General features: G+C 33.6%; 1 protein-coding gene across 13 annotated transcripts in view; it reads right to left on the reverse strand.

Annotated features, from left to right (window-relative positions):
* LOC100740867 (potassium channel subfamily T member 2) overlaps positions 1 to 25,946 on the reverse strand; it is a 200,840-nt gene that overhangs the window by 5,598 nt on the left and 169,296 nt on the right. For 8 of the 13 annotated variants that reach the window (XM_033320796.1, XM_024367730.2, XM_024367729.2 and 5 more), the window contains 18 exons: positions 23,126 to 23,209; positions 22,956 to 23,050; positions 16,687 to 16,870; positions 14,099 to 14,263; positions 13,614 to 13,834; positions 13,210 to 13,407; positions 12,830 to 13,056; positions 12,078 to 12,599; positions 9,759 to 9,920; positions 9,090 to 9,243; positions 6,955 to 6,963; positions 4,284 to 4,389; positions 4,085 to 4,212; positions 3,640 to 3,891; positions 3,217 to 3,328; positions 2,143 to 2,328; positions 1,323 to 1,454; positions 15 to 128 (listed from right to left, as the gene is read on the reverse strand). In XM_033320796.1, the coding sequence (XP_033176687.1) occupies positions 15 to 128; positions 1,323 to 1,454; positions 2,143 to 2,328; positions 3,217 to 3,328; positions 3,640 to 3,891; positions 4,085 to 4,212; positions 4,284 to 4,389; positions 6,955 to 6,963; positions 9,090 to 9,243; positions 9,759 to 9,920; positions 12,078 to 12,599; positions 12,830 to 13,056; positions 13,210 to 13,407; positions 13,614 to 13,834; positions 14,099 to 14,263; positions 16,687 to 16,870; positions 22,956 to 23,050; positions 23,126 to 23,209 (3,051 nt within the window). The remainder of the gene's footprint in view (positions 1 to 14; positions 129 to 1,322; positions 1,455 to 2,142; positions 2,329 to 3,216; positions 3,329 to 3,639; positions 3,892 to 4,084; positions 4,213 to 4,283; positions 4,390 to 6,954; positions 6,964 to 9,089; positions 9,244 to 9,758; positions 9,921 to 12,077; positions 12,600 to 12,829; positions 13,057 to 13,209; positions 13,408 to 13,613; positions 13,835 to 14,098; positions 14,264 to 16,686; positions 16,871 to 22,955; positions 23,051 to 23,125; positions 23,210 to 25,946) is intronic. The other 5 variants (XM_033320795.1, XM_012385789.3, XM_033320797.1 and 2 more) reach the window with 3 other exon arrangements.

Consider the following 25,946-nt stretch of genomic DNA (forward strand, 5'->3'; position numbering starts at 1 on the left):
GACTCTGTACTCACAGCTGAGGCACCCTTGTCGCGGGTGGCGCAATTCGCAAGGCACGAAGCTGCCGCCGAATGACGCACCTTGTACGTCACGCCGACGCCGGCATCGCTCTCCGCGTCTGAGTCGCCCTGCCAAAACGATAAGCATTTCTACCCTTACTAATGATAGCCCATCGTTCACATTTCGCACGCACGCCGCTGCTCGATCGTGGTTTTCGTTTTATTTCGTTTTCTTTTGTCATATGTACATGATCGGTGGCTACTGTGCTAGTATCGTGTATGTTCATTGACTTTTGTCTATTAAGCTTCCTCCGTGGAAGCAGCGTACAGGATGCCCATAAGAAGCGATGGGCTCGAGTTTAATAGAAATGTCTTTTGATAAAGAAGCAAGAACATTAACAGAGCGTATTCGGAAGTTCTGCAAGTATTTCGAGAAAAAGAAACGGTACTTTTTAAGTAGATTCGAACCCAAACGCGATGCATTCGAACCTTCTGTGAGTACTTGGGGAAATAAAGAAGGTAGCCTCAAGTGGAATTAATAAAATAGGTTGAATAGGCTCGAAACTATATGAACACGTTGTTAGAAATGATCTATTTAGCTTAAAACTATCTATCTTTTTGGCAATAATTTTTACATAGTTACAAGCGTAAATTATTTTTCACTTTTCGAATGTTCATTGTAATCGAAGCATACGTATGTTTTAACAATCCGTTCGTATAAATATTGCAAATTGCTTCAAAGTTGCTAATATAATTAGACAGTTACGATATACCGAACTTTATCCACAAACTAATAATTAATAGTAGCAAATTGCAACCTTCACAGGCCATTGTATGTAGGTATTGAATAAATATCTATATTATCTAATATTTCGCGTGATCGTGTACATACACACACACACACGCACGCGCGGAAGGTATACTAAAAATGAATCTGAATAGTCGAATTAACGCGTTATCAACGGAAGAAGCATTTCGATTTATAATAATAATATATATAATATTTCTAACACGATGCAGGTTCAAAGAAACGAACACGTTCAGGATCGAAGGACGTGCTACGAGCATCGTTTCAACAAGATGCAAGAGCCCTACATTTCTTTGATTCTCATTGAAAGGGATCAGATATCTCTAAAAAAAACGCTGCACGAGCTGACACCGGGATAGATACAGAGCATAAGATAGAGCGGGATTACAACCATGCGCTACTCACAGCTGCCATTCAAAAAGTTATTTCCTGCCCTTATGAATATGTATAGTACACGAACCAATCACTTATAATTATAGTTGTCACTATCGAGAAAGAATAATCTTTTTACTCACGTGAGACGTGTCTGAAACTGTGGTGTCTTGCGTTCTGTAAATACCAATGGGAATTTCGCAAGTAGTCGAACACAGCTTTTGATATAATCTACCATAGGTTCTGATCCACATGTCGTCCTTCGTAATTCTCATCTGTAATTAACCGGATAATGAAGCAATTTGAGGGGGTGGAGTTTCTTTCTCCCTTGGAAATTTAGATGTATTAGTTAATTACAGTTTGGGATGTACGAGTAATTAGATTAAGTTGGAAAATGTGTCCAATTAGGGGCGTAGTTGTGGTTAATTGGAAGTAGAATTATCGCAAAATATGTACATGTAGTGTAAAGTAATTGAGTTGAAAGTGTCGTTAATAGAGTTAAAAGTGCTGTTTTTTAGCTCGATCGATGAAACCATCAATTAAGACGGCGAGGTCAACCATTCCTTCGTATCTCTTTCACTTTTCAAACTTTTCGAGTAAGTTTTTACTCGGATAATAATTAAACCTCAATCATTTTTGTGTTGAAAAAATGTGCAATATAGAAATTGGTTGGTCTAAATATAGCGCAGATTTTTTTCAAGATACTCGTTCAAAATATAACTTTGCGGTATATGCGTAATTTTCATTTTTCAATTATTAGACTATTATTATTGTATAGAAAAAAAATAATAAATATTTGTAAACAAATAGAGTTATTTATTTCCTATTTTTTATACATATATATGTGACGTTGTGTATGTAAAGTATACTTGATTGTGAATTTCCAATGTGAGCGGATACTTTTGCGATGAACTCGATTAAGAAGCAAGGAAGGATGTGAAAGAATACTTTCGAATCTTTTACCGATGTTAAAAATCCAGAGCCTGGCGCTTGATCCACACCCAACAGCAATCTCACGAACGTTATCATATAATCTTTAACAAATGCTTGATAAAGAAGTGTATCCAGCATAGAAGCACTGAAGACACTGCCAGCCGCAAAAGGCAATCGAAACATATAAGATATGTGCGAGCCTCTTTCCTTTTCTCTCTGTTAAAACAATTAAAATGATTCGAAATATACTCTTAATTACAGTTAACAATTTGATTAATTTTTATACTACACAGAAAATTATTTCACCTTTGAGAATTCAATTTTCTTCTTGTTATGGAAAAATGTTATTTTATTAATTATTCATAATAGAAACATATTTCTTTCTGATGTGTTTGCAAAAAATGCATAATGCACTAAAGTTTAAGACGAGCTTTACCATTTAATTCATTAACAATTTGTCAAAGATGAAAGGATTAAAGTGAGATAAAAGTCTGAAGTTTTCAAGAACAAAATTATTTTAACTCTTATAATATATTAAGATGCAAGCAAATCTATTTCATAACATAATACTATCGTCATTAACTCCAAGTATTGGAGAGGTTTCCAAGTTGATTGCTTTTCTACTATAGAAGATATGCTCGTCTCGTGTTTGTAATGTAATAAAATCTCCTTTATACGGATAAGGTAACTAAGTAAAGGTCAAGTATACGTGTTTATAATCACTAAAGGCAAGTAGCGTTGTAAGGAAATACGAGATAATCTAAGATAACAAATTTTACGTATTATCAAGCCTCATTGGAGATTAGTTACTTAATTAAGAAATCTCCGTAGTAGGTTATTTACTAATAAAGTAGAGTAAACTTGAATACATGGTAAACTTGAATGCAAATTGTTACTTCTATATTTAACGTTAAAATAATTTCATCGCTTCCTTCTTTATTTAATGATATTTCACTTTTTCACGTGACACACAAATAAGCATAAATTATTGTTTAATTTAATAATCAGTGGATTAATTATTATTGAAAGATCAAAGCCTGCTATTAATTACGAATTGCTCGAGCGCTTCTAAAAATTATCATTTAAAACAATAGAGAGAAATACCTTTTCCATTTTACTGAGATGAAGAGCGTACTTGTCGTGTGCCCTGAATTGCATGAAACGCATATTACTCGATTGTGAGAGCTCCGTTATGCTTTTTATGCTAGGGAAGAATCTGCAAATTCACAAATAATGCTTTCAGTAAATATATTTGTGTATATACATATTCATCACATAATGTAATTGTGAAGGAATTAAATCGAAATCAAAATGAGACAAAAATAGAATAAACTTGGAACTTATTCAAAATAATATACTAAAATATCAAGTATAAATACTAAGTTTAAATACGTATATATTTATTAAATAATATATGCCAATAAAATATAAAATAGTATGTGTATTAATTGAACATTCTCGAAATTTTGCACGTAATTTTTATGGTTTAGTATAATAGTTATTTGTGAAAGATTTCCAAACGCTTACTTAAACATCGTCTGAACCGCGACGATGGTATTGCAGTCAGCCAAAGTGTCTTCTTCTGCGGAATTACTAAGTTCCTTGTTTACGACGACGACATTTTCCGCTAGAGTGATACCAGCGCGAAGAAGATCGTCCAAACAATCGATAGTACCTCGCATCCAGTATACCAAAGGAAAGTAAGACACCGCATCGAGGAACGCAATTTCCGGTGTCCGTTCCAGCAGAAGAATGATTGGGTTCAACGAAGTTTTTGACCTAACACAGACCATTGATTAGCATTATGCAATTTTTTTACACTAAAATATTCTTTTATTTTGAAATTTAATTTCCAGTAAGGATAGATTAGAACAGTTCTGAAGTATAGACAGTTTGTAAAGTACAGACTTTTGAATGATCGTACAAAGTTTACACTATAGATAAATTGCATACATCATTTTTTTCAGGATACCTAAAATGAGCCCTTAAAGGAATTATGAAGTTATAGATCCCATTACTAGCGTAATCAGCTGCCAGGATAATGGTCTTATTCTGCCAATTGTACTCTTTCGCGTTTCTGTAGCTACAATGTTGGCACACCTAACAACCAAGAACATTTGCAATTATAATTTGAGATCAGCATTCACTTTGCAAGTCTATCAAATATTCACCTGTGCAAGCTGAAGACAGCAGAGTGGTTTCTTTTCTTTCAGTAAATAACATAAAGTTGGCGAGACCCCTATGAAGGGTGAAACAGGTGGAAATCCTTTAACGATCCTATAATCACATCGACGTTGTATTAAATTGTTGTATAATTCATACACAGTATGCATTGCATTTGACTTTGTAAGCAGGTGTAAGCTTTCGAATGCATGAAAAGACATTTTGTACTTTCTGTTTGGAATCTTTTGTCACATCGAAATGTAAAGCACGAAGAACACTTGCTGCCTGATATTTATAATCGGAACCATTTTTTACATATATTAAAAACTATACAATTTTTAATATATAATATACATTTTTTTACTCTAATAACATAATAATCAAATTGCAATTGATTAACATCTATAAGAATATTCTTTTAATGCTCTTTTCAATTGTTTTATTTTTGTTTTATTTTTAAATAATATTTAAACTATTTTCCATATGAATTATTATAGACTGAAACGAAGAAAATGTACTTTTACACGATTCGCAGCTTTCAAATGCAATGTGTATCGCTCTAATTATATCGATACAGTGATAAAACGTGATGTTATACTGTTGACGTGTACAACGTGACAAGCATGTGCGAATGTGTAGAATGATCAAAATAATAAAAACATGTACAATTTTTAAATAAAATGAGGGTATTAAAACAAGAGTCGTGTACTGAGTATCGAGCTATTTTTAAAAACTGATTCTTCAAATTATTTGAAAGTAAATAACTGCATCATTTTCAATTTAAATGTTAAGTTATTTAAATTACAATACTGTCAGATAAGATTTTCGCGTGTGATCTACATACATACATGCATTATGCAGAAACTAATATTTTCCATCATTCTGCTATTTTTGCTGCATCTATTTCACATAAAATCATTCTCAGTTATTTGTAGATAAAACTAATACGTGTTAGTGTATCAAAATATTTCTTATTATTATTGCCTATAAATATGAAACGATATGAAAATCATTTTACCTCGAACTATTTATATACAGATTTAGTTATCGTGTGATTTTTTGAAATTTCGATAAACACATCTACAACATTATACGCAACAGATATATAAAATCTGACTACATTATATAAGGATAAATTAATGACGATATCGCGAAGAGAAAGAAATTCTCCAAATAGGTAAATTCATCATGCCACCTTTACAACTCACGTTTAAATAATATGTGCGTGACTAAAGAAGTCACGTGGAATAACATCTTAATGCGTTTAATGTTATCTAATGAACGATTTGCATATGAAAAATACCGAGTAATACGCGTTCTATAATATTTATGCTTATACTAAGCAAATACTAGCTTATAGTGACCAAAGTGGTAAATGAAAATGAAAATTATGAATATGAACAATCATATTTATGCTTGGGATAAGCATAAAGTACCGCGGTTGTTCGTACATATTCCAATGGAATGTATAAATTGTCAAAGTTTAAATGGAAAATACGCTTGGTATCTCTATATTATTCGTTGCTATGGGAATTTCATCCATTCAGGTCGGTACAACTTTAAAGGATGCATCGTAACAATTTCCTGATTGTTACGCGTTACTCTTCTTTTATTTTTATTCGTTTCTTTTTTTCTTTTAATTGCGTTACGTATCCTGGCAATTGTAGACATAGTAAAAAATTTCTTTTTAATACGTTGCATAAAAAGTATCGTCAAAAACTGCAATTTCTAAGGAAGCTGTTCGAAGCAGTGTTACGAATTACAATTATTTATCTAATAGATTTACTTGGTGCTACACGAATACCTTGAAAACCGATCAATCCGACCCGATGGAAAGTTCATTTCGGCTACGTCCAACATTTTCGTAACTTCATTCACCTTGCAATGCCGCGTGTTTCGTATCAGAATAACTTCAATTTCAGAGCTCGTTCCATTGCAAACGATTCAACGAGCCGTATTAAACAGCGAACCTCGATGCACGATGTAGATGACTAAAGTTTGCTTGAATCAGTTAATAAATTCCGAAGCTGCGTATCTACCGCGACCTCTTTATCAACTTCCTTCGCCCATTTTCTTTGCGTGTGTCTCGCGATCACGCGCCACAACTTCCGCTGAAATATGCATGCTGCGGAAAGTGTCTGGCTAATCAATCTTTTAAGAGCACGAACTAATTCACGCTTCCCTTTTCTCTATACATAATATTATGATAGGTAATAAGCGAGAGAACGTTTCCAAATAAAAACAGTTTTCTCCTATTAATAACGCGACTGAAGCAAGGTATTAATTAAGAAAGAAAGAAAGAAAAAAAAAAAGAAACAGAGGATTTTATAATCCTTAAGAGTAAGATAAAGCGTTGATTTCAATTACCAAAATATCACACACATATACACGAAACCCTTTATAGAGAAAAAATCTATTTCATAGAAGATTATTACCAATTTTATATTTAAATTGGCGTAGTTCTTAATTGAAAAATTCTTCTCTCTTAAATTTGTAAATTTAAGTTAAATTTGAAGAACAGTCACTTTATTCGACACAATCGAATCAAATGTAACTTCGATCGTTGCTTTGCAGCGGTAACATATCGAAAATTCAAAACGATTCGACGTTTTCGTTCTGAACGTTCCCTCGACGCGACGCGAGGATAGTTTGTACGAAAGCATAAAAACGTGAACTCACCCTTTGAAACTGCTGGGCAAAGGTCGTGCGTGAAGACGGCAGTGCATAAAGACGATGCAAGAAGGAAGACATCGAAAACATCCATGAGGACATATAGGGTGTCAGGCAGGACAGCATCGAGCAGCGATTCAATACCATCGACGGTCGATTAGTGTGGCACAGGCATCGAGAGACATTCATACAGGACAGACCGACCATCAACGTAAACTTGCGTTTAATTGTATTTTAGGATGTTGAATGACAGGTTTCGCGTGACAACGACCTCTCGTGCTCCAAAACTTTTACCTTATTCGCCCTGTCTGTCTCTTGTCACCGTGACATTCGAACTTTTCAGATCGCTCGACGTTACACGCTTCGAGATGGAAATTTCGTCGTCGTCGTCGTTGTTGTCGTCGTTCGAAATCAAAATTTTTTCAATTCGACCAAATTTCGTTTCGAATTTTTTATGTATTGTATCGAATGGAAACTTTATTTCGAAAGTGTTTGCACGGATGTGACGGAGGTGTGGAAAAGTGTCGGATGGTAAATACTGGATGGGAAGAAGAGAAAATATAGATTTTGTATCTTCGAAAATAAAGACTACAAGGAAAAACACGACGAGTTACATTTTTTCTGTTATACAAGGAAGCAATTTTAAACTTTGAAAGATCGTCAGTTTATTTGATTTCGACAAATACGTGTGTTTTCACATCGCCTTTTAAATTTTCAAAATATTGTTCGTCGTAATACCGAAGCAACGAAATATCGAAGATATTAAAATACTGTTTGTTTTAATAATTATACCTTAGCTTTCCACGAAACTTCGCCGATTTATCAACTATTTGAAAATAATTACATTTTCGAAACTGACAGATTGTTTCCATTTCTAATCGTGTCACGTTAAAATTCTCCCGTTTGATCATAAATTTCTATTAAAAGGAAAAAATAAAAATGGCTGTACTTATCGTGTTTTCCTCTGTGATCTTCAAACGCTACTAAATCATTATAAGACAGGAAATTGATATGGTTACGTTATGGGTACGTTACGTCGAATAGGCGATCAGAGGAAATAACATCTAGGGGTGCAGAAACAAGATGAGCATGGTGCATAGTTTCTGCAGCGTAGCTGCTAAACGTTGTTTCCTATAATAGATAGTAACTCTGATAAGATAGTACAGATTTTCGTTTACTTAATTAATCCTTAACGACAGACGATTCGTCTCAGAGATGTTTCAACCTTTACTTCATTATCACAATTTAATGGAGAATATTACGAGCTTCGATATTTGAATGTCTTTAATTGTAAAAAGTTTCACCAAAGAAATCTATATATCACTGAATAAAATCGAATCACGTTAATTTATATTATCGTACAAATTAATAAATAAATAAAAGTACCAAGTAATCCGACAGACTACATCTGTAGTAATGATAAAATATATGGACGTCTGTAATTGAACGATTGTGCGTAAACGAGATATCAAAAATGAATATTTTATCGACTGTACGATCCTACAGTGTATCCTTATTGCGTTCCAAAGAAAATACCGGCAATATTCTCATATATATAACGCTAAATAATAATCTAAATAGTTTGACGTAGTATAATGCAAAATCTAATATTTCAAGTAGCCAGTATGTTCTTCCTAAAAACTAATATCGAGAGGTATAATGTACAATATTCAGAATATAAAAACAATGACAAACAAGGTACATTCATCCGGTATATGTATAAATATATAAATAAATATAAGTATATATTCATATACCAATATATATTACATATGATAGTAATATGTAGTATATAGATATGCATATGTGTATATGTAGAAAAAATTTATACACAAAATACGTTCGATGCACAAGAGACTGTGCCATGCAAGTGCCCGAGATAGTGCATGATCGTTTCACTCGTAAAGGATTTCACGATCGTGCTTCAATACATAGATCAAAAGGATTTGTCAAAGAGAGGAAACCAGCTTTCTCATCTATCTAATAAACGTATCTATAAATTTGTAGCGAGCGCTAATCTTTGACCGTCAGTTTCCTCGCGTTCATATTGGATGTGCTAGGAAACCTTGTACCTTCGATCCTTCCGACCTTGGACGTAAAAAAAGAAATAAAATGAATTGCGATCAGAAGTCGATCATACTCACGCTATTTTCTCGCTGGGCGATCTCCAAGGTACGTCGTCGTCCATTTCGTCCTCAGACTCGTCACCTTCGTGGTCTAAAGACTCTTGACCGGGAAGATGCAAGGTTGAGCTCGTTAACATGTCCGGAACTGGTAAAATGCTCGGTCTCCTACTTCCTGCAATGTTTTGATGTAATTTCTTTTATAAGAATTCACATGTTATAGAACTTTATGTATTTTACACTTTAGTACGCACACGTTTTGTACAATTGTGTTTAGATGATTATTCTGACTCTTTCTAATATTTTCAAATAGAAATACACGATACTTTTTGTAATACAATTAGTTGAATTTATACTTCGCCACTATATGTTTCGGTGGCCTGGAAATTAAACGTTGATTGGCAGCGATTAAAAGAAGAATCACCATCGTTCCATTTTAAACATTATTTATCAAATACATGCTATAATAAATGATTTATTGCACTAGTACTCTGGATATCAAATAGTAACCGCTTAAAAATGTATTATTTGGCGTACATCATGCGTTTCCTTCAAAAATTGCAAAATTCTTCTCCTGTACCTATAATGGTTGACTTATACTACTTCCATATTTCCGTATCTGTCTTTGTACATGAATTTACAGATTTTAACTAAGCATGCGGAATAATATTGGTTTAATTATTAATTTACCTCTTCTTTGTGTGAGGATTTCGGGACTGAGCAGATTGGGATTCGGATCTAAGGATCGTGGAACGTCCAAATGATTTCCGGTTATCGGTGTCTGCGGCGAGGATCCTCCATCTTTCAAACACTGTCGCGAATCTCCAAATCCTCCTGGGTCTAAATAGGTTGCTATAAAATTAGAGGTCTGTTATTAACAATTATTTACATACATCTCCTAAAAATATAAAAAAGTTTCTAATAAAAATACAGTCCGTTCATCATGACTGATAAAAAGAGGGTATAAAAAAATATCCTTTAAAACACTTCATGAAGAAATATTAGTCTATGTGTAAATTAAAGAATTTTCAAAACTGTGTACTGTTGTCCACTTATTTTCAATAGTTTACATTTTCTGTGTATATTTTATTCTTTTATCACCAATTAATTACGCACCGTTTCTTTTAATATCTTTTTCTCCTTAATATCTGTTCAATTTGATAAGTGATATTGAAAAATAAATTAAGATGTTACATATCTTCAGTTAGAATTTTTCTACGTATTTAGTAATTTTATTATAATGCGAAGTAATAGTGGTAATTTTTTTATTTTGATCGAAGATTATTATTTGCAAGCTAAATACCTCGCTCTTGTAATTTTCAACGCTGTTTTGTGGTATGTATGTTTATGGAGTCCATTCATTAGTGATTAAAATAATGCGAACGTTTTGAATTCAAGAGAAGAAAAGAAAGTAGGAAACAGTTCGTCTATATTTTAATTACATAGCGGATCACATAGAAGATTTTATTATTATTTAATGTTAAGCACTTAAAATATTTTTTTATTTGGATATCCACCAAGGTTTAAAATAAAGGAATTATAATAAAGGAATAAAATGTGTCAGTGTTGTTAATTCGAGTTAAATTATATTCGGAGTAAAAACTCTTATACATAAATTTCAATTCTATGCATGCGTATTTTTTTTATATAGTAACATGCATCTACAAGTCACGAGAGAAAAGAACATTTACATAATGCAAAAACATTGCATTAAGTTATAAAGCCATGCTACTAAGCTTAGATGTTTATTTGTTATTCTTATCAATAATACAATTTAAACGGTTAGTACAAGCAAACTGAGTTAAGAAAATAAAAATATCTTTAGATAAAACAAGGAACTATTTATTTAAAAAGAAGAAAGTAATTTAGCAATTAATGCTGTAAGGTAGTCATTTATAATTTCATACATATTAACTTTCTATCTGCTTTTATACGTTCCAATCTACTGCATGCAGAACTGTAAATTAGTTACACTGCGACAGAAATGTAATTAATGAGAGAGATCGGTACCAACAAAATTAACATATTAAAGTCTAATGCAGCATAAATTCATAACATTTGCGTCTAATATATGTATTATTCATTTGGTACGTATGAAACCCTGATCAATCTTACATTATTATACTACGTCGATCGATTTATCGTTCTGTTGAAATTTATACAACATATTTTTTCATAAATCTTTCTCATAAATGATACGAAGAATATAAGTGTACCAATTATTTTAACTATGCAAATATAAATTGACGTCATATTTCTCTAAAAAGAATCCACCGTAAAATACATTTACAACCCACAGAAAATTTGATAACATTAATTTATCAAGATCTTTTATATTGTAACGTTATGGTATAAAATATATAATTGTAAGCGGAGCTGTATAAAATGACGGAGTTATAAATTTGTGATAATTGTTGAATACATTTTTCCACAGAATTAAATGATAATGTGTTCGAAGCTTCTTACAGTTAATTCCATAACTAATTTTTATTCAATAAATATTCCCTAAATCTAATACTTTCTCAAACTATATCTATCTAAGTTATCTAAGTTATAGTCTTATCTAAGTTATATTAAACTATATTCTTTGACAAATTAATTATTTATAAATCCTAATATACAGAGGCATCGTTAGAACCAAATCCACTCTATCGTTCTTCATTATTTCTACCGCATAACGCGAAATAAATGAAACATTACCATTTGTCATTAATATCATAGATACTCTTCTTATCTTTCTTACAACGATAATTCATTAATAATCGTACTAACTTCATCCTGCCCTTCCAACTTTCTTCCGATAACGTATAAAAATGCCCAAATATCCTTGCGTAAGATTAAATTGTCCACCGATATAAAAGAAGGGAAAACGGATATATCAAAGTACAGCTATAAATCGTATCACCAAAATCAGATGAAAAAGACGAAAGGAACAACAACGAGAACCAATACCAAAAAGAGAGTAAGATAAAAGAAAAGAAGATAAGGGCAAGCGCATGCGACACTCACGGTGGACATTGGATGCGAGTATGTTGTGGTGTTCGAGTGGTGTGGGCGTGCTAGGGAGGACCTGCAAAATAACCTGTGGGGCCCTGTGTGCCTGTGTACCGTGTACGTTCTGTCCACGGGGCCCCGTGCAGGTCGTCTCCTGTCTGCAGCAAGCTGTTTCGTTCAGCGCATTGTTACAACTGTTGGAATAACGATGGTGCTCGTTGGCACCGGGCTTGTTTGCAGTACCGTTCCCATCACCACCGGCGATCGTGCAGCTGGTAGAGATCGTCGTCGTCGTTGTCGTCGTAGTGCCTGCCCCTGTGCCAGAGTTCATCGTGGTAGTGGTGTTGTTCGTTGTTGTGTTACTGGCCGAATTACTGTTCATGTTTCCGGTCCCATCGGTCTTCGTCTCTACGACCACTTGCGTACCCTCCGCCACGGTTCCAGTTTGGTTGTTCGCCACCACGAACGCCGAATTCTCCTCCTTTGTAATGCTCATGTAGTAACAGGTGTCCGTTTTCTTCATTATGTGTCGCGGACCTTGTGATACATTGAAGCGAGTTAGATAATTTTTGAGAACCTCGATCGATGGTAGATTTTGATAGTTAAGAAATTAAATAAAAGATTTTATACGTTTTTGAAAAAAAAATACGTCTTTCGGTGTGATATGTTGGGGCTAGTTGTTATTTACGTGGTTCTTGATTTTGAGTGTGAGAATACGTATAAGAGCGAGAATATCATGCGTGAATTATACGATATTCGAAAATTACCAGGATTTAAAAGGATGGTATCTTCGTAAAATTCCGGAAGTTCCGCTGGGCGGACCGCGACTAATGCCACCCCATATTTACGATGACTGTGAAAGGACGCGTAAGTGAAGGATTTACCCTCGTACTCGCCGAAAAATCGAGAATCTCCGAGAATAATGTGATAAATCTCGTTTCCGGAACATTTACCGTACAGCCTGTGCCACTCTTCTTGCGATTGCTGTCCCTCTCTAAAAAATCAGGGACAGACCGATCAGTTTCTTCCAATAAACTTTATGGCTTCCAATAAACTTCCAATAAAATGAATGACTTGCCATGACAAAACACTATTTGATTGATTTCTGTGTAATTCTTTCAATAGAATGATTCGCTTTTATACTTACTGTCCCCTGGAAGTGTGCAGTAGAAGAGTAACCAAGGTTGAAGCACCAGGGCACGTGCAATTATTCGCCAAAAGGGCGTACTTGAATTCGTCTTCGCACACCACGTGTTCCGCGAACTTCACGTGAAGTTTGTTCTCCGGACGGAAGATTTGTACGTACTGAGGAACGTTTGGTGCAAAATCCTTCACTGCCCACGATCTGTTGCCGATCATCGAAATATCGATAAGACATTCTTCTTTATTCTCAGTCAATGGGAAAAGTTATTGTATATTGTATGACATGTTAGTCACATATTGTTCGTGTGTATAAAATTATTAAAAATTAATCGTCCAATAAGTTAATAATTTATCAATGTTTCATGTACGATTTTTCTTTTCTTTTTCAATTCTTCGAACGAAACTGACCTGAGTATCGTGTGCTCGTCAGCAGCGGTTTTGTCAGCGTAATTTCTCGCAGCAAGAACGAAGCAGGCTTCGGCCTCGTTCATTCTCGCCCTGGTAAGATCACTATCTTTCAAACACGATCCTTGAATATAGATTACCCTTTGCGCCCAAATGGGCACTTGTAGAATCATTCTCATCGTGGTATCCAGCTCCATAGGTGACAATAATACAACGTAGTAGTCCTAATTATAATTAAATTCATGAATCTTTTGTCAAGAATATACCGAAACTCTAAGCGTTATAATTGATATTAGCGTTGATATTGTTAAGATGTTGGTTTACATTTTACTTTAATTACTTTAATAATAAGGTAATGAATTATAATTGTTAAAATGGAATTTGTAAATTTGATAGCGTACTATGTCAGTAGAACGGAGGAAAATGGAGAAGAAAATCGAGAAGGAAATTAAATCGGCCAAGAGTAATTACACGATCGAATTTCTCACCTGTAGAAGGGGATGGGCGTAAAATTCATTTAGAAAATCCATGATGGTGTCGGCTTGCAGCGTTGTACTACATACCACCACGTGTTTCTCGCTTTGCGCTCTGTGCGAGGAATACGAGCCACCTAGTTTTTGTCTTTCCATCCACGTGAAAGCCAACTGTTCAAACTGTTGGAAAAATTTCGGATGTCACTACAAAGCTACTTGTCATTTATTAGCTGGCTGACTATAATTATTGTAGAATAATCGTATTCCCTATTTTTTCGAGTAAAATGCAAGGACAACTTTTATGGAGATAAAAAATCAATTTCGAAAGTACTTTTAGAGTTGTAACAAATTATTAGGTCGTCCGAAAAGTCTGTTTCGTTCTATAAGGAAATAATGGATGCACATCATTTTTCGTTTTATATTATTTTATCGAATTACGTATGATCCATTTTGTTCTGATGTTGATGAAAGATGCGTCGTTGTGAAAGATGTGTCTGTAAAGGAAAGACACTTTTCGGACAACCTAATATATTGACAAATTTCTAGAGTTTTCACCGAAAGAGAGATTTTCTGAATTTTAAATTCCAACAATTTAAAAACTTGCTATACTTATTTTTTCTTTGCAGTAAAAGATTTCTAATTTTCATTGCGAATCGTTAAATATAATTTTATCGAAATTTATTTTTATTTCAAAATAAATGTCAAATAAAACTATACCATCGTTCGAAGAATTATCGTAATTTTACAATTATTTGAGATCAATATAACAGATTGAAAAATATCGATTAAAATAATAACATTACATTACGAAAATTATATTAAGTCATTAAATTCTGTCAATTCTAATTCATTGTGTAGATGTATCTGTATCCTAAGGGTTCCTTTTATCACAATATTCGCGTATTATACGTCATCGACAGTCCTGACGGCTGAATCGCACGTTTATCGCTGTCATCGCAATCTGTGCCATCAACCGACAGCTAGCCTTTGATATCTCCTACTGTCATTAGTCAATGATTTCGGTCAACAAGTAGGATAGGGTATTTAGGTTAGTTTCCGCCACCATAAAGGATTTAATTAAACGTTTGTTACCGACGAACATTAATTAGATTACACGTTACACATCGAAATTTTATGAATCCTTTCATAAACACACAAAGGGCTGGCAATGAGTTTTGTATGCGACGCTATTTACTTCTATAGCGTAGATTAATTACTGTAGCGAAGTCATTTATGATGATAACTAGCTGTACCTTTCATTTACAATTATATTCACAGTTATACAAGCAGTATACGTATTATACATCGTTGACTTTATATCATTGCAACCATTCGTAGAGCTTCAAATAACATTCCATATTAACGGTTATTAGCTATTTGCTTATTCAATCATTAATTAACGCAACGATCGATGACACGAATATGGAGAGAGATTACTTTTTACTTTTAGTGTTTTAATTTGGTTGAGTCTAGTTGAGTTTAGTTAAATTTAGTTTAGTCAAGATATAAGTACTTGTCTTACTCGCTTGTTTTATTATACCGTAACACACTCGTAAAAAGGATTATGTGTACTTGAACTCGAGAGATGTGTCGGTATCGCGTTTTAGTTTAAATTTGAATTGCAAACTGGGCTTATTAAATATAGATTATGTATAATAATTCAATGTGTCACTTGACACGATGACGCAGCGGTGAATAGCGTACTTATGAAATCTAGAAAAATTATATTTCAGTAAATTTAAAGAGATCGTTCAATCGGTGAAATTTAGTCCTTTGTTTTCTGTATTTCAAATCACGAAGATCACCATTCTATTGTATAAAATACAGAATACAAATTAGAGTTAAATATCCTGAAATTAATTAACTTAATATAAGAAATATAACACGATAAAGATTACCAGGGATATTTATCATTATGAAATACCACGAAATACAACGTATAAATTAAAATTAAGTAATTCAGCATAAAGTTAATTCACATTTTTTATAGTCGACTATAGCGCAATGATATCCGTTGAGAGTATCCCAAATAAAATTCCAACAATTAAGAGATGGAGTTTTATATTACGTATCGAATCTCACAACATTAAGTTTCTGATATCTCAATTGCCATATAGGAATTTGTGGCCATTAAGTTCAAGTAATTTCCCGACCATTAAGTTCTTGAATATAAAAGTCTCATGCCTTTCGATTTTCGTCAGACAATGATCAGGGGAAAATCGATAGCGCTTTTACGATCGTCAGCAAACGCACGCGTCGCATCGTTTCTGTCGTAACATTCGTCGTTAAAAGGGAAATAAAGTTTCATGTGACTGGTTACTCACCGAACGATAAATATCGCTAGAATAGCAGAAAGTAATAGTCGAACACTTCCTGTCTTTGTGACGTTTCGTACAGCGGAAAATTGTGTCAATTGTCGTAAAAACGTTTTGCACGAATGCAAAATTAAACTGAATAATTTATTAGTAGTTATCGCATATAACACGAGACATTAATATGAAATTCAGCTATTGATATATTACTGTCCTATCAATTTCCTCACAGTTAATTAAGAAATAGATGAAATATCAGCAAAACTATAATTCGTAAAACATAACACATACCTGAGTAGGTAGAACTATGAGAGCAACGCAGATCATGATGACCATGTAAAGCTGCGAGGGCCAAATGTCAGGTACAAAATCCCCGTAACCGACCGTAGAAAACGTGACTACAACGTAATATGTGCTTTGAAACAGATTCAGATGCCTGTGCCCCGCTCTCTGGAAGTGTTGAATCCCACATACGCTGAAACAGGCAAATTAAAACGCGAATCATTAAAACATTTTACGAATCACGAGATCACAGATTTCGTCGCTCATTCAAGTTACCATGTTTCAGAGACGATAATTTACGGACACGAGAATAATTCAATTGGCCTTACATCGGCCAATGTATGATTTATAGTCGGCTGGAACCGATTGTACAATTAGTAGTTCGTATTTCTCGAACATCAAGGGATACCATCGGATGTCCTTTCATCCTCGAGAGAGTAAAAGGATCGTTGAAACTTGGCGGTTAAAAAAACGTTTACCTCGTTCGGTAAACGCGAACTCTTTCTAACGAAGAACATTTAGAAACGACAGCAGTTCGTATTATGCATGCGGCCTCGTTCTCATATCTGTATCGAGTTTATATTTGTGCGAATTGGTCTTTTCTCTTTCTGTTCGTGTTTAACCAACTATTTTTATACTATAACGAGGTGATTGTATAATGAGTCCTTTTTTATTTACAGATGTATTTCAAATACCTTCTCATGTTTCCGTCAAGTGTTTTAAATTAAAATAAATTTAACGGTATCGCGTAAGATGTAATCGCTGGATTTAAAGAAATACTTAAGGATTCTTTCAGACAATTGTTTTCAATGTTTCGACGATAGGAGGTTTCAGGAGTTTTATCTTCTTTATTTTTAGAACTGTTCCAATATAATATAAGCTTTTTTGATTAGTTTTGTTAACAGTTGATAGATCTACTTCCCTCAAAGGAATACCCTTTATCAACGTGGTTGCTTTTCCAGCAAAAAAGGGAACAATTTTGAAACGTTGAATTCCTTCGCTTTCGTTGCATTCGTTAACGTTGTAAGATATTCCGTGTAAAGATCATTATCGAATGGAATTGATCAATTTGGCCCTACTCAAGGCAATATTCGCATTATATTATATTGAGGTTATTCGATGTATAAACAGAGAAAACTCGTGGATAAATTGTAAGGCAGAAAATATATTTAAATAGAAGTGTAATTATAAGTAAGAATACAATTTCAGCTGGTCCAGATCCGCACGCTAGCTGTGTTACCCAATAACTGAAAACCCCCAAGCCAACGTTGCCTGTCTACTGTTTGTGGTCTGTCTTCGTCGCAGTCTTTTTTGTCTACACACTGTCGATGGATTCAGTGCTTAAGAAAACTAAAAAGACCAGATGTAGAGTTTTCTTAGGAGTGGTGACCACTTCAACATATTATTTATGGAAATTCAAACGAAACGTCCAAACAAAATCGCCTGATTCGTGCGTACGAATTTTCACTGCACATTTTGACCCGCGATTTAGTATTCCCATTCGAAAACGTTGCTTGGCGAGTCAACCGAAATAAAAAGGAAAAAAAAACGAAACAAAGAAACGTTGAATAGCGAGAGGAGAGGAACGATATTGCTTTTTTAATTGGACGACTTTCGTTTCGCGTTCGAATGCGTTCATGTGTATCAACAAATATCCAAACTATCCTCACGCTTTCGGACTCGTTCCTCGTTTCAAAACCGCATTGTTTCTCAAAATCGTTTGCACGTTTATTACGATTCTAGTTACTCCCACAGTGTGGTATCGATACCGCAGGTAACTTCGCGTCGATCGACGTACTTTCAGATTTTATATTGAGATATGATAACTGGTTTAATTTTCCAGAAAATACCTAAAATACCTGTCAAGTCGACTTAAGCTATCGTAGATTCGTGCTTTGACAAATTTCAAACGTATCATCTGTTAGAGAAATAGTTCGTCAAAACAATGAAATATGTCGGAGATGTAGAGACATCGGGCCTTTCTTTTGGAACTTTGGGAAGATCCCCAATACTTTGGTCTAAACTATTTATTATAGCTGTACTTGAATAATAGAACTTAGAAGTAGTTGTTGTGATAGGATCTGATTATGTTTGCCCCAGATTTGTGACAGTGGGCTTAGGCTCGAGGTGACACAACTGGTCGCCGAACGTAGCCACAAACTGGCTGATCCTATAAAAAGATTTGCCACAAGATCGACAACTTCATGATTTAACTAGATAATCGTTCTTCTGCCATATAATTACAGAATATTTACAAGGATTATGCAGTACAATATATCTTGTTGCGTATCATGCGCAATGTGATGCGATCGGTTTCGAAATAAAAATTCTGATCTTCAAAATCGGACAAAATTTAAAAGATATTTTCATGAAAAATTGAAGAGACTTTATTACGGAGATCGTAATGTCTTTGTCGAAACGATAAGTCGAAATTACATTTCTTTCATCATTTAGCAATATAAATAAGATATAGATATGGAATATAGATTTAGATAGCAGAATAAATAATAAACAACAGGAATTATTGTGCAACTCGATGATTGTATAAAAACATCACGTTTATAGAGCAATCAAATATCTTTAGTAAATTTTCCTTAGACATGAATGTAGGTAGCTTTTCGTAGAACAAAATTTCGTCCAGGGTAACGATAATCATTTATAGCGCGTTTCACTTATTCTATCTATTTTCAAGAACGCAGGCACGCTAACCCTGCCGCATTATCAATATTGATTGTGTAGAAGAGTTGTTCGTTCCTTTCAACTCCGAGAATGCAGCTTATAAGCAGAGCCTGTTCCTTGTAAACTCTACAAGTAGTCGTTCTAACGAAGTGTGGCGGCAACTATACATCTTCTAAGCGCGACAAGCCCATTCGTAAGGCGAACGTCAAGCGATTTTCACAGTGACAGTGAAATAGATAACGTCTGGTCCGGCGCAATAACTGGACCAGAAGATAATAAATTTCGCTCATTAACCGGCGCGTGCTATTTACGAATGTGCGCAAGCTGTACGCATAATTTCGCCGCGCTGTTACCAGGTTAACGTTATCGTTTCGTTGTTTCGTATAAAAAATGTAACGTGACAGGTTGAACAGGTTTGTTTTGTAACGAATTAAAAAGCACGTTAACGTAAATGCTTGACATTTCGCAGTAATTAAATACGTGATCGTGAAACAGATTATACGTTACGCAGTAATTAGGATGAGCAGCGTTTGACTCGTTTATATTATTGAATTCTCTGTTTTTTAGATTTTTATGCACTATTGGATTCTTGAAAACGAGATAAATTATTTCTAACTTATTTTAAATCTCTATCCTCTCTTGTCGTTTGTCTCTGTTAATTTTGTTGTATCATCCTAAACCTTGTTAGACCTCTCAGAGTACCTGAGAGTTATCATGAATTATTACAATTTACCATCGAATTTATCGAATTTGGTTTAATTTAAGGAATTATCGATCAACGGATTCATTTTTTATTAATATTGAAGATTAACTTGTTTTCTTTATTATTATACAGGGTGGTTGGTAACTGGTAGGACAAGCGGAAAGGGGGTGATTCTACGCGAAAAAAGAAGTCGAAAATATAGAATAAAAATTTTTCGTTTGAGGCTTTGTTTTCGAGAAAATCATTTTTCCATCAAGACAACGATCTATAGTGAGATCCGTTATAGTAAAGTTCAAAGTAGATTTTCTCGAAAACAAAGCCTCAAACGAAAAATTTTTATTCTATATTTTCGACTTCTTCTTTCGCGTAGAAACACCTCCTTTCCGCTTGTACCACCAGTTATCAACCACCCTGTATATAATGAATTCACGTTAAAAGAACAAGGTTTAAGATGATACAACAAAATTAACAGAGACAAACGATAAGAGAGGATAGAGATTTAAAATAAGTTAGAAATAATTTATCTCGTTTTCAAGAATCCAATAGCCCATAAAAATCTAAAAAACAGAGATTCGATACAGAGATGTAATTTATACTCTTCAAAACTCGTGAAACTCAAGTTTCTGCGTTGCTTTACAAATGTTCGGAAACAATTCGACTCGAGCGTCTTTTCCCTTGAAACGTAGCCGTTTCTCTATGCCACGGCTGCGTTCCCAAAATATTTCACCGTGGAACGAACGAACATAGGCTAACCGTGACAACGTAAGTACGTGCACCTTACCTCGTTCCCCCGTTTGAGAAACGACTTCCGAATAATGCCGTGATCGGCCAACAGATAGGGGACATCCGACCAAGTCGCGGTGGCAAGGGCGAGCTTACAAGTACGCCGTTCTAGAATTACACCGTAAATAATGAATCAGGACGATCGATGGCGATACCAATCCATCTGCACGAGCCGCCACGATTACTTATTAACATTTGTCCCACATTGCGATCTGGGTCAATCAGGCAAGTTTCATCCCTTCGTGGCGCGATCGTAATCCTTACGAGGATATTGCATACATATGTACAATAATGTGCATATGTACGCGTGTTAACACCTTTGCGTATCGATTTTCCACGTAGGTTTCAACGTGTACTATCTTGGACAAATCTTAACTTTCAATTGACGTCGATGTCGGCAGATTTAATGACAAGGCTCATGATGAGAAGTAGTCCGAAATAAAGGACCATACTGGAATATTCATAACTATTGTTACAGTGTGCTTATATAACATCTTTCTTGTTATTCATATCTATAGAATATATTAAGAAAGCTTAGTTAAAAAGCTTGGTATATATATTCTATAAACGCTGTACGTATGTACGTGTATGTATGTATGCTCTACAAGTCCAAATGTTAAGATATCTCTGATATTTATTCTACTTCCTTACATAACCAAATTTCTTTCAACGAACAGTAACAATTGTTGAATGATAAAGCAATATCGAGAGTGTCGAGATCATCACTGAATAGAAAATAGCTATCCCACTGGTTGTTTAACTTTCCGTTTATCTCATTAAATAATACAAAATACAGGTGTTGGATAACATGGATGCAGGAAATTTTACATAATTCTCAAGCATAGAATATTATTTGACGTCATTCGCATAATAAATACACCAACATCAAAGTTAACTTTTCGTGGTTCTCAGGCAAAGGAGCAAGTTAATCATACGTACGGGAGAAATGAAATGCTGGTGTTAGTCCACTGAGGTATCTTGAATTATCAATAATCCTACGCGAATGTTATTATATACATCGTCATTCATTCTAAATGGATAAAACATCATATTGAACCCTCTAAGAGAATATCCCAGATAGATTATAGATTTAACAAGTACGCGGAATTATAGTTATTCTTTGGTTTTAATTGATAATTTTCGAGTTTCCTGGAATATTGCCTTTTATCGCTCGAGCAACGTCTAACTACTCGAACAAATGCACTGCATTTAGAATGGTATAATGAGTTTTGATAGAAGATTTGAAATTGCGTTTACTAGATATAATAATCTTGTATCGCATCTATATAAAAGTGAGAACTGCATGTTAAGAATAATTATTTGAAATGGAAATTAAAAGAAAATTCTAAATAAATGTCTTGAAATTTCTGAATTACTTTTATAATACCAAATTTAATATCTTTTTTTGTAATTATCAAGATGTATCTTGATTGTTTTGTTGTCAAGATGTATCAAGATTTGTCATAAATTCGACGAAAGAATCTTTGATTCGAGGAAATTAAGCCTGGCATCATTGTTTCTCTGTCTAAATCGTAACACCGTCCAGGAAATCTGAGAATTCGTAAATGGAAGCGTCTGTTCCTGATTGGCAAAGTTTCCTCGTTATTTGGATAATGTAATATGACTTGTATGCAAGCCACGTAACATGCGCTTTGGATAAACTTACATAATTGTTGTGGACGGCTAAGGAACCGAGAGAAAAGTCGACCAGCGCGAAGACGGAATTTTAATTCGTTCATTCGTTGCATCGAAGAAAACAGAAGTTATTAAAGGAAAGATAGAGACTATTTCATTACACAAGATGATTATGCTTCTGTTCGATAAATATTATTTGTTTATAATCGGAAAACGAAATTTACGTATGCTTGTAAATTTACGAAAATCGAGAAAATATTTTTCTTTTTATTATAAGCAAAAGATTATGTATTTAGTGTCTATCATGAAACCTTTAAGTTGAATAAATTACTTTGAACAGTGTTACATCCTATTTCACAATACGGTGAAATTATACGTGTTGATATTTTTATGAAAAGAATTATTGACTTACATTTGAATTTCTAAATTTCTATTATTTTAATAATAAATATTTAGAATAATTTATAATTTTACTCACCTAGTAAAGACAAGGCACAGTAACGTTGCACTAAGGATCATAAGTTGCTGACTTAAAGCTGATTGGGACTTTTGCATAGCTCTGTGTAGATCGTTCTGAAACACGAGTATCGATGATAACGAGATGAAGATGAATAATTTAATATTAAATAGTATATGTCAATTACTTACGAACATATTCTGCAATGAATGTTTTGCCAACCAGCAGTTTAGGAATACCGGGATGAACAGATTTCGCATTGGTGGATAAAGTAGCTAAAAATATAATTAATAATTTGCTACTAATCATACTACTTGCTACTAACATTACTGTGTAATAATTTACTGTAAGTAACTAGATATCGTTTAATATAATTATTACCAAAAGACATTTAAACATTATGAGCAAAATTATGTTGGTATTAATAAATTTTTGTATATAGCAGTAACAAGATTGGTAATGAAACAAAAATTTAAAAGTGATTTTTAATCGTCTTGTTCAACATAAAATCATAAAATTATAAAAAATTATTCGTTCAACAGAAGTGTATGGTCCACACTCAGTACAATTTGCTAATATATTAGTTAATAAATTATTATACGAGAGGGCCCAGATATTGAACTAATTTTAATCTGTACTTATGTATCATTTGTAAACAGAATAATTTTTGTGGAAAGGTAATTTAAGAAACGAAAGACTCATCTCATACACATTCCATCGAATATATATATTTGCAAACGCAACTGTAAATGCACGCAAGAATAATGAGTTTGCCTATTGTTCTCGCTTCTCTACCATCGAAGAACAAATATGCTTCAAGGTGACAGCAATTAGCGTCCATCACTGTTTTCTCCAGATACTCCATACATCCATGTAACATTTCTTTGGAAGAAAGGAAGCGAGATTATGTAAGAAATTTCGTTGATGACGAATATAAATTTCGAAAAAAATGTATATAAAAAAATGTAAAATATGTACGATTTGAAAAGTTTGGAACCTCAAATAAAGATACTATATCCTAAATTTTCAAATTATAAATACGCTAATATAAAATATGAAATGAAATAGAATTGGTAACTTTCACACTTAGAGAATTGAATTGAAATTACATAAAGATGTGATTAATGTTTAGATACGTGATTAATTAGAAAGTTCGTGAGCTATTGGCATCAGTTCATAAGTTAATTGAAGCTTATAGACTGCCAGTTAGATGATCATAATCGTAAATGATCATTAACGTAAAAGGGAAAAGAAGTTCTCATGACAGACTTTTTAAAAATAAAAGTCGTTAAAAAAAAAGTATAAGCCACGCTCGAAAGTCACGAATAGCTCGTCATGTGATGTAAATGCTGACCTAAAAAATGAAACTGCACTTATTTTTACGTAATTTTAATGTTGTTCAGAATGTAGCAAAAACAAAACATAATTATATATCGAGAGTCCTCATCTTTTTAATCTACTATCGAATTAAGTGAGATGTTCCATATAAACAGCATTTAATTTTGTTCGAATCACCATATACATGTACAGAAAACAGTCAATAAAAATTGTATAATATATAATAATTTTTAAATTAATTCATAATTTTTCATTTCGCAATATATATTTTGATATTGCACGCGTTATCTAATTTATTTTACACGGTGTTTTTTACAGAACAAATTTTTAATTTCAATTTTCAAATTTTAAAAGAAATTTTATATTAAAACTTAACGTACAAAAACTAATTAAAACAATAATTTTGATATTAAAAAATTGTGAAAATCGTTAACTGATACAATCAATAATTCGATGTCTTTAACATGCACACATTGGCTTAGACACATTTGTACACATTTTGTAAAATTTCTATTGTAAAATGACTATCGTATGGCTACTGTTAACGGGTTACATTTTTCTTAAAACCAGATTTATTTACGTTCCATAGAACAAATATTTTACGAGTGATTATAGTTCTAAGGAGCGATGACTTGGGATTTACTGGACTTGCTGAAATGTCACCGAGGTGACACAATACTAATGAGTCTGAGCCAATTAAATTCCGTGCACAATCCTCTGATGTTGTTAAATCCTGTTCGCTTTCAAATCAGGGTTGGTCCCAATAGGGAACAGATCGATACACGAAGATCGAATCTAATTTATCCTACGCGTTGAAGAAATACTATTAAATTAATACTACCAAATTCCTCAAATCGTGATTAAGAATTTTCAATTTATTAAAAATTGATATTTCAGCAGCCATTAAACATGGTCGTCAATTTATTTGATCAAAATTGCGAATGTATTAATAGTCAGAAGTTTGTTAAATATCGACTCACTTTTTCTAGAACTCAGTAAGAGCAATAGCATACTAGAGGCTAGGCTCCCTTTCTTTACTTTCTTTCCCTACTTTCTTCTTTTCCTATCTATTATTAAATAATTCCATTATAAAGTATGAAATTTCTATTTCTTTTTTTAGTTATTTAAACAACGTGAAAGTTTAAAGATCGAAAAAATTACTTGTCACAATTTTTCTATGTGGTTCTCAATTGTTATAAACTTTTAGTTTTACATATGTAGTTCGGAAAAAGCGTCCATGTATATATCTGTATACATCGACATTATATATCGAGTCGATGCAAAGCAACAAGTTCTTTACTCTTTCGGTATGATAGCTCGTTAACATAACCATGGCTGATCGGCTATATATCGTGGTTCGAGATTCGACCAATAAAGCTCCATTAGAATCTTTTGATATTGCGTGCAGAAGGGACGTAAAACAGGTAGATTTTTATGGATTTCTCGGTGGAATGGAATTCAGAAGAAATCACACGGTTGATATAATTCGTTTTATTGTCTGCCGCAGGCTCCAAACGCCCGAGAGACCTTTTCCTTCCTCTTTCTTATCAAACCGTGTCTTAATAAACCGTTTCATGGCTTTATGTACTTCTGTCTCAACGTTTGGAAAATGTAATGGGCAAATTGTTCAGCTATTCTTACGATATTTTCTTTATATTCGTGAAATGTCTGTGA

This window comes from Bombus impatiens, unplaced genomic scaffold, assembly GCF_000188095.3.
Source record: "Bombus impatiens unplaced genomic scaffold, BIMP_2.2 scf_0359, whole genome shotgun sequence".
NCBI classification, from domain to species: domain Eukaryota; kingdom Metazoa; phylum Arthropoda; class Insecta; order Hymenoptera; family Apidae; genus Bombus; species Bombus impatiens.